At 44.2% G+C, this 18,041-nt stretch overlaps 1 protein-coding gene across 1 annotated transcript in view; it reads right to left on the reverse strand.

Annotated features, from left to right (window-relative positions):
- RPS6KC1 (ribosomal protein S6 kinase C1) overlaps positions 1-18,041 on the reverse strand; it is a 297,897-nt gene that overhangs the window by 138,512 nt on the left and 141,344 nt on the right. Inside the window, exon 9 of the mRNA XM_082251364.1 lies at positions 15,001-15,093. Within this exon, the coding sequence (XP_082107490.1) occupies positions 15,001-15,093 (93 nt within the window). The remainder of the gene's footprint in view (positions 1-15,000; positions 15,094-18,041) is intronic.

An 18,041-nucleotide genomic window follows, 5' to 3' on the forward strand; every position in this document is an offset into this window, starting at 1 on the left:
ATGAGATGGAAGGAATTCTGCAAAACTCAGCAGAAGGGGAGGCACGGACCCGGAGGCAGGCAACAGGCGAGCCCACAGAAAAAGGAGGCATGGCGAGCCATTTGTCACCTTAGTGAACAACCAACCAAGGTCATCAGGGACATGACTGGTGGCAGCACAGATGATAATGTCAGGCTAGTGCCGCTACCTTAAGGTGGTTTAGATAAGGTCTCGCTAGAAAAAAAAAATTGCCTAAGGGATTAATAGTTATGTAAATGGTCAACTAATAATAATAAGAATAATTAAATATATCCAATATAACAAATACACAAGACAAATGTTTCTTTCCAAAATCTGAACACTTGTTTTAGTAAAAATACTTACCCAAATATATTTAGATCCATCTAAACATGTGAGAGAAAGCTATGCCTGCTTCAACACTCTGAGGCATCGATCTGTTCCCCAAAACACAATCACGCTTTATGCCTGCTGTAAAATTAAAAGGTACTGTACTCATCTTTATTTAAGTGAATTGGGTCTGTGCACTCTAATGCAACAGAAGACAGTTGAAGTATGAAGAAGGAAAGGATATTATGATATGATCCACTTAAGGACCAGGCCTTTTCTGACACTTTTTGTTTACAAGTAGACATCAGTAAATCACTTTCACTAAATTAGAACCCCCAAACATTATAAATATTTTTTTAGCAGAGACCCTAGAGAATAAAATAGTGATTGTTGCAACGTGTTTTTTCACATATATATTATTTTTAGTATTTGTGCAGCAGTTTTTCAAGCAAAATTTTTTAAAAGTATTTTTTTTTTTCCCAGAATCATTCTTACCTAGATGGATGCAACAGTGGTCCAATACTGCATCTGTCCCCCGCTGGTTTTAGGAATGAGAACGGAGTGATCAAACATCACACATCGCTCAGTTCTTAGGGTTCCCTGAGCTCAGAGCTGGTGACTGTCAGTCACCTGCCCTGCCCCCCTCCGTGCGCTCACTGCGTTCACTGGAGCACTGAGCTGTGGAGGGATCGGGAGCAGCCGACTCAGGCTTTCAGAGAGGTTGAGCTGGGTGTCCCTTAAGGCATGTGGGCAGATCCCGACTTCATTGTCGCGATCTTGCCCCAGCCTGGAACCGCTCTGTGACGTCAGCAAACTTCAGCCTGCTGTCTGCTGAAAATGGGTCACAGGAGTACAGAGTTGCCAGTGTCTTCAGTGCATATTAACCACTTAAACCCAGGAAGATTTTACCCCCTTTCTGACCAGGGGGTATTTTGTGATTCGGCACTGCGTGAATTTAACTGACAATTGCGCGGTCGTGCGACGCTGTACCTAAACGAATTTGACGTCCTTTTTTTCCCACAAACAGAGCTTTCTTTTGGTGGTATTTGATCACCTGTGCGATTTTTTGATCATGTGCTATAAACAAAAAAAGAGCAACAATTTTGCAAAAATAACAATATTTTTCACATTTTTGAAATTCCCCAAAAAAATGTAAAAATCAAAAGTTAACATTTTCGGCCAATTTGTTTTATGCTACATATGTTTGTTTAAAAAAAAAAAATCGCAAAAAGCGTATTTTGATTGGTTTGCGCAAAAGTTATCGCGTTTACTAACAAAGGGAAAGATTTTTGTCATTTTGTTGTTGTCGTAATGGCGGTGATCTGCAAATTTTTTTTTGCGGGACTGCGACATTGGGGCGGACAGATCGGACCCTTGACTGACATTTTTGACACTTTTGGGGTTACCAGTGACATTTCTACAGTAATCAGTGCTATACATATGCACTGTTACTGTAAAATGACACTGGTAGTGAGGGGGTTAACTTTTTTTGAGAGGGAGGGGTGGTGTGTGTCCCTAGGGGCGTGATTCTAACTGTGATTGGCTGTGGCTTGAGCTGTAGGAAGAGTGATCAACGGTCCTACATAGTAGAACCGTATGATCACTGTTTCTACACAGGGAAGAATGACAGGCGGCTTGTTTACATCAGCCGCCTGCCTTTCTCCCTCTCCACCCGACGATCGCAAGTGACCGGCGCACGGGGGAGTCCGTGACCGCACAGGAGCGGAAGCGTGCCTCCGGTGGCGCGCGCTCGCTCCCCAGAGCCTCACAGGCTAGTGACGTACCCATACGTCACTTTGCCTGTGAGGGGCTGACTGCCGCAGTATATGTACTTGTGGCGGTCGGCAAGTGGTTAAAATAAACTATTTGTGTGCGGGTTGATGTTTTGGTTCCATCACTGTTGGTGGAAGTCCCGCCCAGGACGTAACGCGTATGGAGAGGAACACTTTGTTGATGACATCACCCGCAGTTGCTTCTGTGTATGGTGTACGATCACCTTGTACTTTAGTGCTTTTTATATGCACTGAAGACAGTGCTAAGGAATGGGAGTTTGATTCCATTTGTCTATTTATCATTAAATCTTTGCAAACAGAGAGCACTATTCTGTGTTTTTTCAAATTACATATGACTTGAAGGAGCCCCGCACTTGGAGCTGGGGTCCCAGCGTCATTAGTCTTTGGATTTATTCTTAAGGGGAACGCTTTTATGACTTTTCTGTTAGCTCAGTGGTAATAAGGTTGATTTAGCAGCTATTTTGCTCCTTGGTGGTGGGACTCTGCACGTTTGCCACATTGATGCTACATTTGTCACACTCTATTTCACTGGATATGTGCATTTATTGACATTTCCTTAGTCTCTTGGGACTATTTTTGATTTTAGCATATTGACTTTCTTATTATATATTATTTTTGTATTGGTTTGCGCTGCACTTCTCCCTTCTGCGCATTTTTTTTATAGGTATTGTGATAATTGCCTATAGTGTTCCGCTTGCATCCTTATTGTTTTGGTTGCACTGATTGGTTTCCTCTAATAATGTTTTGAAGCATGCATAAAATACAATAAAGGTAGAAATTCCCTTTAAGAAGAACTCCAGGACCAAATATTGCTGCACATTTTCCAGGAAATATCACAGTGTTCACCCCACACTGTGGCTGAATTTTATGAGAAATATATAAAAAGTAGTGTGCATCATGCAACCAGCAGTGTTTCACTAAATATTCCCTGCATTGCACTGCAGAAGGCACCCCAGGAGGAAAGGCAGGGACCCGGACTTTGACATGTCATGTGATTGTCTTGTGATGTGATTGTCTTCCCAGCTTTTTGCTTCCCCCTTTATTAATTTAATTAATTTGCTTGCATTAGAGTTCTGAATCAAATTGAGAATAGGGCGTATCTGTAAAGCACACCTCTGTGATTTATAAATTTGTAAACATGGTAAAGCCTTACTAGTCTGTCGAGGCCTTCTAACTGCTAGGGACAGCTATTTAAATCATTATTACTATATGTCTGTGTTTCTCAACCTTTTTTTCAGTCAAGGCACCCTTTAAAATTAATTATGGACAATCTCGAGGCACCCTTTAAAAATTATGAATAATCTCAAGGTACCCTTTAAAAATGATGGACAATCTTGAGGCGCCCTTAAAAAATTATGAACATTCCCGAGGCACCCTTTAAAAATTATGAACATTCCCGAGGCACCCTTTAAAAATTATGGACAATCTTGAGGCGCCCTTAAAAAATTATGAACATTCCCGAGGCACCCTTTAAAAATTATGAACATTCCCAAGGCACCCTTTAAAAATTATGAACAATCTTGAGGCACCCTTTAAAAACTATGGACAATCTTGAGGCGCCCTTTAAAAACTATGGACAATCTTGAGGCGCCCTTTAAAATTTATGAACATTCCCGAGGCACCCTTTAAAAATTATGGACAATCTCGAGGCACCCTTTAAAAATGATGGTCTATCTCAAGGCGCCCCATTTTAAAATGTAATAGCTATTCTAATAGTTTTACATAATGCCGCCAAATCCAGTCAGAGCAGGACACCCAACGTTCCAGGTGATTTATTCTTCCAAAGCAAATAGACCTTTGGAAACTGGTACGGACTAGTATTCCAGTGTTTCTCCATCACTCAGCTAATGTGACCCCACCACTGATGAGGAGGGGCAGGGGAGGGTCAAACAAGGATGCTATGCAGGCGACGGACATCCTCCTTATCAACTGATGACGCCATTGGTTGTTAGGACGCCGGCAATTAGAAAGTTGTAATGGTGCACAATGAAAACCTGTGACTTATGCTGGCCATACAGTATACGAAAAATCGTTCAAACTCTTTTTCGAGAAAAAAATGGATTTTTGTAAAATCTTACCGTAAAATCCTTTTCTCTTAGCTCATCGACAGACGTAGTCCTCGGTGATACACCACCTTCGGGTTATGTTACCTCCGCAGGAGCAGGACTAGACAGGAAATTAAAAAGCTCTGGCCACACCCTAGGGGCAGTCCCAGAGGGTATATCCTCTCTCTCTCTGCCTCAGCAAATCAGTTATGTGAAAAAGCAGTGCTTAGAGAATTTAACCCAACCCAACTCCAAAACAGAGGGGCGGGGACTACGTCTGTCGATGAGCTAAGAGAAAAGGATTTTACGGTAAGATTTTACAAAAATCCATTTTTCTCTAGCGCTCATCGACAGACGTAGTCCTCGGTGATACACCACCTTCGGGACGTCCCAGAGCAGTATCACGACTGAGGGGTGGGAAAATGGAAATCAATCCCAATCTAGAAGGCCCAACCGGTGCCAACTAGAAGTTTACAATGCTCATCCTTAATGATGAGACTCAACCAAAAAAAGAGAAAACAATTTTTTTTTTTTTTTTTTTTTTTTTTTCAAACAGAAAAAAACCCTCGAGGTAGACCACCGGTCTCCTCAAATTGCGGCCTGCAAAACCTTGCGGCCAAATGAGGCATCCGCCGATGCCGTCACATCAATTTTATAGAATTTTGTAAAGGTATGTACCGACGACCAGGTGGCCGCCTTACATACCTGGACCACTGACGCCTGATGGCGAAAGGCCCAGGAAGTACTGAGCGCTCGAGTGGAGTGCGCCCTAACAGGGAACGGAGGACTCTGACCCTTAATAGAATAAGCCTGTACCACCGTTAGTCTAATCCATTTGGCAATGGTCGCGGCAGATGCAGGCAAACCCTTTCTGGGGCCATCCGTGATCACAAAGAGTGAATCCGTCTTACGGAATGATTCCGTAGCTTTCAGGTATACCCTGATTGCCCGAACCACATCTAAGGAATGCAACGCATATTCCCGATGATGCTTGGGCTGAGGACACAAGGAAGGTAGTACAATATCTTCATTCAGATGAAAATCTGAAACCACCTTGGGAAGAAAAGATGGCTTAGGATGAAGTACTACCTTATCCCTATGAATCACTAGGTATGGTGACTGGCATGATAATGCAGCCAGTTCTGACACCCTGCGAGCAGAAGTAATAGCCACCAAGAAGGCCACCTTCTGGGATAGAGTAAGCAAGGGAATCTCCCTGATGTTTTCAAAGGGAGGTTTCTGTAGAACCGACAAAACCAAATTAAGATCCCAGGGCGGTAAGGGCGCGCGGACTGGAGGAGCCAGGTGCCGCACCCCCTGGATGAAATTCCGCACCAAGGATTTGGTAGCTAAAGGCTTCTGAAAGAAGATTGCTAATGCTGAAACTTGACCCTTGATGGTGCTCAAGGCTAGCTTCTGCTCAACCCCTTGTTGCAAAAAGGCCAATATTCGAGTCACCGAATAGGTACGTGGAGGAAATCCTAAAGATTCGCACCACGCAATATAAGTCTTCCATGTGTGATAATAGACTTTGCTGGAAGTCGCTTTCCTTGCTTTAATAAGGGTAGGAATGACTGAAGTAGACAAACCTCTGTCCTTCAGTACTTGGGTCTCAATGGCCAGGCCATTAAAACCAGCGACTGTAAAGCACGAAGGTAAATTGGTCCTTGAGACCACAGACACTCCCTGAGACGAAGTTCCCACGGAACGTCTGCGACTAACATGTCCAAGTCGGCCAGGCCGGCTTGAGGAGGCCAGCCTAGAATTTCTAGGACCACTGGCGCTGATTGGATCTGAACCAGGCGTCCCTAGAGCTATCTGGCCCCGACCATCCGAGAAAGTCTGGTCGTTTTCTGTTCCCACACATTTATCAGATACCTGATTGCTATCAGGAAGGGTGATCTTTTCTGGTTGAACCTCAGGGACCGAAGTCACCCGACTAGAGGCTACTTGGCCTATCTGGTCAACCAGATCCGATTCCTGTGAGGTATCGGGACTAATCTTAGGAAAAGGTAAAGGAAAAGATCTTTTCAGGGAACGGTAACTACCGCTTCCTGTGGTACTTAAATGTTGGAAGGGAAGAATCGCACCGGTAGTAGTGGTTGATGCTCGATCTAATGTCCTGAATACCGGTGAAAACGTCCCCCCACCCTGAAACCGGGTGGGGGCGCACCTTCAGGCTGTGTACTCCTTTGCTTCGGGTTTGGCTGGGTTGGTCCCCTTCTTGAACCCTCCTGGAGGAGTCTTGCCTTTCCCGCTAGTACCAGCCGAGCGCCCTTATGGGCGGTAAAGAAAGGTCCTCGCTTGTTGCGAGGTCCCTTAGCTTTTGCAGCCTGTGGCAAAAAAGTGCTCTTGCCCCCAGTGGCATCCTTAATGATTTCATCTAGGTTGGCTCCAAATAGACGATTCCCCTGAAAGGGGAGATTGGTCAAGGTCTTTTTGGAACCTAGGTCAGCTGACCAGCATTTTAACCACAGCACACGTCTGAGGATCACTGCTAACTTAGATGCATGCCCTAATAGGGGAGTAGTGTCCAAGGCTGCGTCACAGATAAACCGTAGCCCTTGTATGATCTGTTCCATCAAATCAGATGTCTCCTGGGGAATATCTTTTCCCCTAAGATCTTGGCGTACCATTTTCGCCCATTCCGTAAGTGTCTGGGAAACTAGACCAATAACGATTACTGGTCTAAATGCTGACCCTATCAGAGAAAAGATAGTGCGGGACTCTGCTTCTATCTTTCGATCCACCGGATCCTTAAAGGACGAAGTGTCCTCCACTGGAATAACCGTGGCTTTATTCAGCCTGGAAATAGGCGGATCCACGACTGGTGGTACCGTCCATTTCTTAATGATGGATTCCTCAAACGGATAGCGTCTAGCAATACGCTTGGAAATAGTAAAGGTACGTTTAGAATGCTCCCATTCTCCTTTAATCTGATTACCAAAACATTTAGGTACAGGAAAAGCCTTTGCCGTCTTGATGGGCTTATTCGTCCCAAAAGGCCTCTCTGTTTCAGTTGCCTCTGCCGGTAAAGCCTCAAGTTTTAAGGTTTCTTGCACTGCCACAACTAGTGCGTCCACCAATGCTTCTTCCTGAATTATAGCAAGAGAAGAAGCGTCCTCCTCACTGTCTGAGGGGGCTTTACCTGGGATAACAGCCCTTGCAGAGGAACCTGCAACTGCCGTAACCATCTCTGAATCTGAGTCAGAGGTGTCAGATGGTATAGGGGTAGGCGGGGGTCGCTTCCTAGACCCCCGTCCCTGACAGGCCGCCTCCACCCGAGCCACCATAGACTCCAAAATTGCTGTAAATGACTCTATACTCTGTGCACCGGCGGGTCCCGAGGCCCCCTCGAGGGAAACAGGTGGGGGAATATGTGTGGCAGGGTCCATAATAACTCCAGTTACTTCCTGGATAATATAATTCAAAAGTAAAGAAAAAAACTTTTTTTTTTTTTTTTTTTTCTGACCCCCAGCGCCACAAAAAGCCCCTTAGTGTTACCTGCTTAGGGATCCCTATCGATCGAGAGAGAGAGAGATAGACCCCCAGGCTCACCACTTGATGCTCAGAGTTAAACTGCAACAGCTTACAGCGCTGTCTTGACAAACAGGAAGTCTCTTGGCTGGCTGCCCAGGAAGAAAGGAGGCGGCTCCGCCCCTCTGCACGCCTTCCGGCGCCTCCCCCAAGCTCCACGAGGTGTAGGATCACCTCAAACATGGCCGCCCCCATGCTGGAGACACGAGGCTACGCCAAAATGGCGGCTCGTGCGGTCCAGCAAAAAAAATGGCGGCGGCCTAAACTGAATAGCGGTGTGCTGCAGGGCACACAACACTCTCTCTGCATGGGGATATGGCGTGGTTGGCGGTACCGGCCCTGGCGGACCGCGTGGCCGTTCGGGAGGCCTGCTATTAGCTGGAGATCTGATTTGGAAGGCAGTCTACATGTCCGTGGCTTCTGACTGGTAGGTAGCTTATACTTAATCCATAAGATTCCCAGAATGCCACAGATTACATTTTTAAAACATGTATACAATAGATTGTTAGCTCCCAAGCCAAGCCTCCTGGCTTTTGCACACATAAATCACACTCAAAGTAGGAGGATTTGTGACATGTTATAGGATAGAAAGGACTCTTTCTTACCATACAGAGAGGGGCCCACGTTCACCACAAAACCCGTCAGGGAAAAAGGGGGAACATACTACTCACCATACCGGAACCAGGCGGGCACCAACTCCTGACAGTACCCCTCTCCACCGGGGCGGGAGGGCTGTCGACCGATACGGACGCCGTGACTCATGGTCTTTGGCGTTTCGGCGAGACGTTTAACTCGCGTGGACAGTCCTTTAATGGGACTTTGTCGCGGCCGACCCAGCGCGGAGCTATGGCCTGCACGCGCTCGTAGGCTGAACTGGGGTGACCACCGGATCTCAACATCCAGCCCGTCGCCCAGTTCAGCTTTCTTTCTTGAAGATCTCACAGGAACACTTGGAGAAAAAAAGCTGTCTAAAAAATCCTTTAAGAAAAAAATCTTGCCAAGACCTAAGATCCCAGCAAGGTATCTAGGTCCTTACTCCTAACTAGACAGAAAATAACTGATTTGCTGAGGCAGAGAGAGAGAGGATATACCCTCTGGGACTGCCCCTAGGGTGTGGCCAGAGCTTTTTAATTTCCTGTCTAGTCCTGCTCCTGCGGAGGTAACATAACCCGAAGGTGGTGTATCACCGAGGACTACGTCTGTCGATGAGCGCTAGAGAAATGAACACTCGGCCGTGAGAGCAGATGATCGTGCCATCATGTAATGACCGAATTTTGGTCTATAAATCATTCATTATGTCACATATGCCTAGTGCAAACAGTTCGGGGAGAAACACATTAACCTTTCAATTTATCGTTCCTTCAGCAAAATTTTCCAAACTGTTCCTTCAATTTTTCAGCGTTGAAATATTAAAACCGATTTTCTATTTGTGCCCGAAAAACCAACGAACAGACCAAATGACAGATTTTCGAACAGTTTTTCGGCTAGCGTATGGCCAGTATTAGTGTAACTATAAAAGGCAGGCTTCGTCTGCACGCCGGCTTGTGAACAATTTTTTGTTCATTTTGCCAAGCCACCCCTGAAGAAACCTCAAGGTGCCTCAGGGCGTCTGGGCACCCTGGTTGAAAAAGGCTGCAATATGTTCATGTTCTCTCCATCAAGAAAACGTATAGTGATTTTGCACATTTTTATATCCAGCAAGCGGGTGGCACTTTAGGCATTGTTCATGCTTTTAAAGCGCCATCAAACACAAAAGCAAACATTTATTATATTGCAGCTAATTCTCACATGTGCTGGTCACATTTATTTTCATTTTTAGGCGTTCTTTTCTTTAGTTTCACCTGTGATTAAGCCAGTAAGACCCCGTTCACACTGGGGCGATCCGACTTGCCGGGGCGACCTCACAGGTCGCGGTGCGCAGCTCGCACCGCGACCTCGGAGCGGCCGGCACGGACTTCATAACATTGAAGTCAATGCAGGTCGCTCCAGGTCGCCCCAAAGAAGCTCCGGACCCTTTTTCTAAGTCGGAGCGACTTGTGTCGCTCCTATTAGAACGGGTCCACAGCTTCTCTATGGCAGGCGACCTACGGCGACCTGTCAGGCGACCAGGGCGCCTGACAGGTCGCCCCAATGTGAACGGGATCTTAGTCTGTTGTTTTTCAAAAGAACAAGCAATCCTGTAGATGTAGCAGTTAGAGCGTTGAGACAAATCATTTACCTCTGGGAGGGGTGCTTACAATGATCAGCATTTATTTATGCAAAACGTTAATTCCAAAGTAATTAAATTGTTGTTGTAACTGCTTAAAATTGTAAGCTGGAGTTTGGCTTCAATTTGTTAGCCTCCGTTCACATTAGGTCGCTCTGACTTAGGGGGCGACCTGTGAAGTCGCGTGCAGCGCGACTTCGGCGCGACTTGCACGGACTTCACATAATGGAAGTCAACGCAAGTGGCCTCCAGTTCGCCTCCAGTTCGCCTCCAGTTCCCCCCGAAGTAGTACAGGACCCTTTTTCTAAGTCGGAGCGACTTGTGTCGCTCCTATTAGAACAGCTCCTGTACTACACAATGGTAGCGTGAGGACCGCGACTTGTCAGGCTGACAAGTCGCGGTCCAAGTCGTACCAGTGTGAATGCGGTCTAAGTATATCTAAACCAGATACTCTCCCTCCAGACTAACAATACTGTTGTCCAAAGGCGTCTCTGTTGTTCCTCCATCCTGAGTGGAAGCACTCTTAACACAGGAAGTATGTTACTGGCCAGATCACCAGGTGAAAACAGAGGGGGGAAAAAAAAAAGACTAAAAAGGCTAAAAAAAGAAAATGAATGCTGCCACCACATCTTATGTTTGGTAAGCTGCAATATATTACATTTTTGGGTTTGGTTTAAATACTACTTTAAGGCTCCGTTCACATTATGGCATATCGGATCGTGGGCAGAATCGCCACGTTTCTACTCTCGATCCCGAATCATTGCAAATCGTGTGATTCCCGCGACTTGCAATGGCACACCAAACGCTGCGATTGTACTTTTTTGGGGCAACAAGCGTCCCCCAATTCTGTTGGGCGTCAATCGCAGCAGAATCGCAACAATCGCAGCAAAATCATGCCACGTTTGGGGTGCGCAAGTCACGGGGATCGCACTGGCATCCCACGATTTACCCGTGATCCGATACACGAGTATGTGAATGGAGCCTAAAGCAGTATCTGAAAAGCAAGATTTTTGTAAGATCTTACCGTAAAATCTTTTTCTCTGAAGGCCATTGACAGACGCAGCCTCCACCTTCATTAGCTGAATGGGTTATGCTGCCCCCTGCAGGAGTAGTCTAGGCAGGAATAATATTAATGTACTTGGGGACTCGGTCAGATCGAGGCAGCGGTGAAGCGCATACCTCACTGGAGGGCCGCACGTACGTGATGACACGGGGGGGGGGGCGGTAACCGGTTTCGGAGCATGCGTGAACCGCTCCTTCTTCAGACCCCTGGTTCTTCCCTAGTATCTCCCAGGTGCTGGCCAGCCTCAGGAATTTTATTCCAAAATTTTGTGGGTTAAATTATTTTCCAAAACTTTTCCAGTACTGGAAATTGCCATTTTAAAATTCCATGACTTTTCTAGGTTTTTCATGACCGTACGAACCCTGGAAGATCCATGGTGTTGACAAAAATCTACGGTTGCTGTGAATGTTCCAGTTCCCAGCTGGAGGTTGTTGCAGCACCCAACACTTTAGAGTTTATTCCAGAAATGTGTGTGATGGGAATATGGATGATTATCCAGCCAGACAACGTACTGCACTCATTCAGAAAATACAAAGCTTCCTCTAAATGGCGCTGCAGGTATTCAGAATGCATCACACTAGCCGTTCAGCACGAGACCCAGAAGCAAGTGGAGATCATTGGAGTAGTGGTGTCTACTTTAGTGATTTCCAGCTACAGGGGCATCGGCCAGGTACGGTCTATGCAGGATTACATTGGTTCAAGATTGACCAATGTAACTAAAGTATGAAAAAATAGAACATACCTGGAATTCTTCCTTAAAGCGGAACTTAACACCTACCAACTTTTTGTTGGAACATGCATGCCATATTAATAATTATGCTACCAAAATTAATGTGTGCTGTAAATTGCCTCAGGCTTTTCTCCTGTTTGTTCTTTAATATAGAAGAAATGGTGTGCTTATTCATTGAATTAGTGCACCTGTTAGTGTGTGAAACGCGTCTACCTGTTATTGTTCGCTACACTGGGATGTTCGTTCATTAAACCAGAATATTGATGTCAATTGGAGTGCGGTCATTTCTTCTATATTCATTGTGTACGGAGGCGGGCACCTGTTGCATCATTAGGCTTCCTATTTCACCTGGAGCAGTGAGTTTTTCTTGTCTTTATAGCCTGTTTGTTCTTGTTGGAGGCTGCCATTTTGCTGAAGCCCAGAGCTCCTGAACAGCAGTAAATCTAAGTAGAACTAAACCCATCGATTTAACAGTTTAAAAAAAAAACAGTAACATTCCTGAAATGCCGGGATTGCCAACTGTCACATTTGCTTGTGTCCTCAACCAAACGGTCAAACCATCTGGTGACATAACTGATCACATGTACAGCACCATCATGGCAGTTGCAGATCAAACAGAAGCAACCTCCTTGGCTGTAAAGGAAAGGAGGGTTTAATTCTGCTTCAAGGCTGTTGGCAGATCGGCCTCTACAAATTCGGCAGTGCCTAAAAATGGACAGCAACTGAGCATATGCAGAGCAAGGTGAGACAGTCTTTTACTGGATTTTACACAGTACAGGCACTTATTTTTAATGTTTTACATAGTTATACCTGCACGAGGGGCAAGCCTGAAGTGATCTAGCAAGACTTAATTTTCTGACTAAAGTTCTACTTTAAATTTACAATGTCAAAATACCAGCTTGGTAGTGACACACACACACACACACACACACACACACACACACTACCCTTGTTTGATTATGTGTCACTGCTTCCTGTGCAAGTCTCCAAAAAGTGCTCTAGAATTTCCTGGTAGAGGGCTGCAATGACTTTGGACTTGATAAAACACAGCGGACCAACACCAACAGATGACATGGCTCCCCAAATCATTCACATTGGACCTTATGCAACTTGGATTCTGTTCCTTTCCACTCTTACTCCAGACTCTGGAACCTTGATTTCCAAATGAAATGCTAAATTTTCCACAGTCAATAATGATTTGGAGAGCCATGTCATCTGCTGGTGTTGGTCCACCATGTTTTATAAAATCCAAAGTCAGCTCACACCTCTACCAGGAAATTATAGAGCACTTAATGTTTCCCTCTGCTGACCAGCTTTATGGAGGTGCTGATTTCATTTTCTAGCAGGACTTGGCACCGCCCACACTGCCAAAAATACCAATACCTGGTTTAACGATCATGGTATTACTGTGCTTGATTGTTCAGCAAACTCGCCTGACCTAAACCCCAAAGAGAATCTGTTGGGTATTGTCAAGAGGAAGATGAGAGACACCAGACCAAACAATGCAGATGAGCTGAAGGCCGCTATCAAAGCAACCTGGGCTTCACACCGCACTGATACAGTAAGTCATGCAAAATGAGACCCGACCAATTATTGAGCGCATACTATACTGTACATGGACATACTTTTCAGTAAGCCAACATTTCTGTATTAAAAATCCTTTTTTTTATTGGTCTTATGTAATATTCAAATTTTCTGAGATACTTAGTTTTGGGTTTTTACTAACTGTAAGCCATAATCATAAAAATTAAAAGACAGGCTTGCAATATATCACTCTGTGTGTAACGCATCTATATAAATATAGGAGTTTCACTTTTTGAATTGAATTACTGCAATAAATTAACTTTGATGATATTCAAATTTTATGAGATGCACCTGTATACAAAGTACATTGACCAGCTTTAGGCAATAAACAAAGATAAAACAAAACAACCTACACATGCTGTAATCTGCAGCCCTCTCTTCCCTACACCTTCCAAAGCTTACACAGCATCTACCCGCTCTGAAAAGCAGGGGGTGGGGATCTGAAGTCTTACACTGCAGAGCTCAGTGAAGAGAGCTCTGAGCCCTGATTGGAGAGGAAGGGACTCACCCCCCCCCCCCCCCAATTCACAGTACTTGGAGAACATGCACAACTGTGGCGGCCAATCACAGGCTGTTTGCTGGAGCTCTCCTCCCCATCACCAATTATGTCTTGGAGTTGGGAAAAACTGAAAAACTTTAATTATTTAAACAAAATCATTTTGAAGGGCCTAAGTTGATGGGGTTTTGGGCTTCTGTCAATGACGCCAGTTTGACATGTTTCTAATGGGCCATACACACTCTAAGATTTTCTGAAAACTTTTTCCTTTAGACTTACCAAAACCATATAATATGAGATCAAACCTAAACACTTTCAATTTGTATGCAATCAGGCAGGCCCTTGCATTACATAGAAAAGGTAAATCTGAAGGAAATCTAACCACAAAAGTTGGATAGTGTGTATCCAGCTTTAGATTATTCAGAATTCATTGACGAGTGCAATTGACCTCCCCCTGACTTGCACCCATACATAAAGAGGTTTGCATTCCCAACGACTTGCATTTGTATGCAAAACCTATCTGAAGTGAATAAAAGCCCATGGGCACAGGCCCTAAATTCTAATTTACATAGAACTGGACTCTGCAGCTAGTCAACAGTTTGAACATGTTGACAGGAGGAGAGAACAAAGTGGTTAACATATCAACCGCTGCCCTGTCATTGTCCAATCACAAGCTGGGGCAGAGAGGTGCCAAAGTTATATTGCCTAATTGCAGTGTAGAAAAGTATAGTTACAGACTGTCTGGATGTCATTACAAATCATTAGGCAGGAAACCATTTTGTGTATATGTATTTTAAATGTGTATTTAATGGTTTGCCCGGAGTCCAGCTTTTATCGTCTTTTACATGCAATCATTTTGTTTACCAGCATGTAAACATTACCAGTTCCTTTCAACCCATGGCCGACCTTCAATTAGTGAAAAACCAAGCCTTTTTCTGCATAAGAAGACTCTTTCTTTGTAACCGACACCACATTGTAGAACAAGAGAAACATACTCTGCCCCCTATCTTAGATAGGTTTTTGCACAAGCTTACATGAATTGCTTACATAAAGCTTGCCTTTTTTCCCCTTCCGTTGCTTTTGTTATTTTAAAAGTGCAGATGCATTTGAGTCATTTTCCCCTTTTGTTTCATATCCTTAAGATCCCGGGCTTCAAAGACACTATGTCAGCATGCGGTCGATTTATGACTGAACTCTCCAAGAGATGTTGAAGAATTACCTTGTCAATCACCCCAAGGACTCTGAAGGCCTTCAGTTCCTCGGCAGGGCTCCTCAGGTTCCAAGAGGGCCTTGAACTCTCAGCTCCTGGAGGCTAATGGAACATATCAAAGATAAGACATCAATCAGTGTGGTACTTGAAGGAAGGCCGCCTGCTGAAGCAAATGCCAGGCCGAAGGAAACTAAATTTATCATAAATCACAGAGCAGAGATGAAAGATGACGTTTTATGTGGCTCTAATTATGAAGTTGCGAGTAAATAAATTAAGAGAATGGAGGGTGGAATAGAGAAAAACAATATCATAAAGAAAGTTGCATCCGAAATGATGGGGAAAAAAAAATCAAAAAAAGGTTGATGTTAGTTAAAGTGGCTCTCTGTGAAAATGTATGGTGGGATAAGGCTGCATTAACAAGAGAAGCAGGAAGGAAGATCCAGGGAGATTCGAGTGTAAGCTCCTATGAGTAATTTCTGCATACAGAATTGAGGAAAAAAATATATATACTACATATATTAGTATCTCATAAGTGAGTACACCCCTCACATTTTTGTAAATATGTTATATCTTTTCATGTGACAACACTAAAAAAATGACACTTTGCTACAATGTAAAGTAGTGAGTGTACAGCTTGTATAACAGTGTAAATTTGCTGTCCTCTCAAAATAACTCAACACACAGCCACTAATGTCTACACCGCTGGCAACAAAACTGAGTACACCTCTAAGTGAAAATGTCTAAACTGGGCCCAAAAGTGTCAATATTTTGTGTGGCCACCATTATTTTCCAGCACTGCCTTAACCCTCTTGGGCATGGAGTTCACCAGAGCTTCACAGGTTACCCCTGGAATCCTCTTCCACTCCTCCATGATGACATCACGGAGCTGGTGGAGTTGCTGTCCTTAACCCTCCATTTGAGGATGCCCCACGGATGCTCAATAGGGTTTAGGTCTGGAGACATGCTTGGCCAGTCCATCAGCTTTACCCTCAGCTTCTTTAGCAAGGCAGTGGTCGTCTTGGAGGTGTGTTTGGGGTCGTTATCAAGTTGGAATATTGCCCTGCGGCCCAGTTTCCGAAGGGAGGGGATCATCCTCTGCTTCATTATGTCACAGAATATGTTGGTATTCATGGTTCCCTCAATGAATTGTAGCTCCCCAGTGTCGGCAGCACTCATGCAGCCCCAGACCGTGACACTCCCACCACCATGCTTGAATGTAGGCAAGACACACTTGTCTTTGTACTCCTCACCTGGTTGCCGCCACACACACTTGAAACCATCTGAACCAAATAGAATTATCTTGGTCTCATCAGAAAACAGGACATGGTTCCAGTAATCCATGTCCTTAGTCTGCTTGTCTTCAGCAAAATGTTTGCCGGTTTTCTTGTGCATCATCTTTAGAAGAGCCTTCCTTCTGGGATAACAGTCATACAGACCAATTTGATGCAGTGTGCAGTGTATGGTCTGAGCACTGACAGGCTAACCCCCACCCCTTCAACCTCTGCAGCAATGCTGGTAGCACTCATACATCTATTTCTCAAAGACAACCTCTGGATATGACGCTGAGCACGTGCACTCAACTTCTTTGGTCAGACATTGTGCGGCCTGTTCTGAGTGAAACCTGTCCTGGTAAACCACTGTATGGTCTTGGCTACCGTGCTGCAGCTCAGTTCCAGGGTCTTGGCAATCTTCTTATAGCCTAGGCCATCTTTATGTAGAGCAACAATTCTTTTTTTCAGATCCTCAGAGAGTTCTTTGCCATGGAGGTGCCATGTTGAAATTCCAGGGACCAGTATGAGAGAGTGATGAAACCAAATGTAACACACCTGCTCCCCATTCACACCTGAGACCTTGTAAGACTAACGAGTCACATGACACCGGGGAGGGAAAATGGCTAATCGGGCCCAATTTGGACATTTTTACTTAGGGGTGTACTCACTTTCGTTGCCAGCGGTTTAGACATTAATAGTTGTGTGTTGAGTTTTTTTTTGAAGGGACAGCAAATTTACACTGTTGCATAAGCTGAACACTCACTACTTTACATTGTAGCAAAGTGTCATTTCTTCAGTGTTGTCACATGAAAAGATATAATAAAATATTTACAAAAATGTGAAGGGTGTACTCACTTTTGTGGGATACTGTATAAAAACTCTGCCTCCCTGCACAGCCAGGAGGGTGACAACTTTCTTCCATCTCATAGTTAATTCATTTTGCTCTTCCCAATAGGACAATAGGCAGTGGCAGCGCAATGAGGTCATCTCTTGGATCACTCTAATGATATGTTATCAAAGTGTGGGCAAATACTTTATTGCTACCAACCCCAATTCCAAAAATGTTGGGACGCTGTGTAAAACCTGCATAAAAACAGAATACAATGATTCGCAAATCTCATAAACCCATATTTTACTCATATTAGAAAATTTGAAAACATATCGAATGTTTAAAATGGGAAAATGTAAAATTTTAAGAAAAAAAAAGGCATAAGGAAAAGATGCAGATTTTCACAGATTAGTGAACCTCTGACCATCTTCACTTCTAAGACACTATCTGAGGCTCCATTCCCACCAATGCGCTTGTTCATGCTATTTGCAGAATTGCAGGACATTTCTTTAACATGAGTTCCTATAAAACACATTCACATATATGCATTTTTGTGCCTCTGCTTTTTTGGAAAGGGTCAGGGACTTTTTTAAAACGCAAAAGTTTTTTTTTTTTGTGGTTTTGGTTCAATAGACTTCAATGGAGAAGCTGCAGAAAAGCATGTAGTGTGTTTTTACCGCAATTTGCATTTTTTAATCTGTCCAAAAACAAAGTTGCCAAAAAAACAAAAGCATAAAAAGAACACAAAAATCACTGCAGAAATGCTCAAAAGCAAACTACATAGGTGTGAATGGAGCCTTAGATGCTCTTTTTATATCCAATCGTGTTACTGACCTGTTGCCAATTAACCCAATTAGTTGCAAAACGTTCCAGCTCTTCCTTGTTAGTACCACTTACTTTGCCTGCTTTTTGTTGCCCTGCCCAAACTTTTTTGAGACCTGTTGCCATGA

This window comes from Pelophylax lessonae (genome assembly GCF_965119305.1).
Source record: "Pelophylax lessonae genome assembly, chromosome: 3".
Classification (NCBI taxonomy): domain Eukaryota; kingdom Metazoa; phylum Chordata; class Amphibia; order Anura; family Ranidae; genus Pelophylax; species Pelophylax lessonae.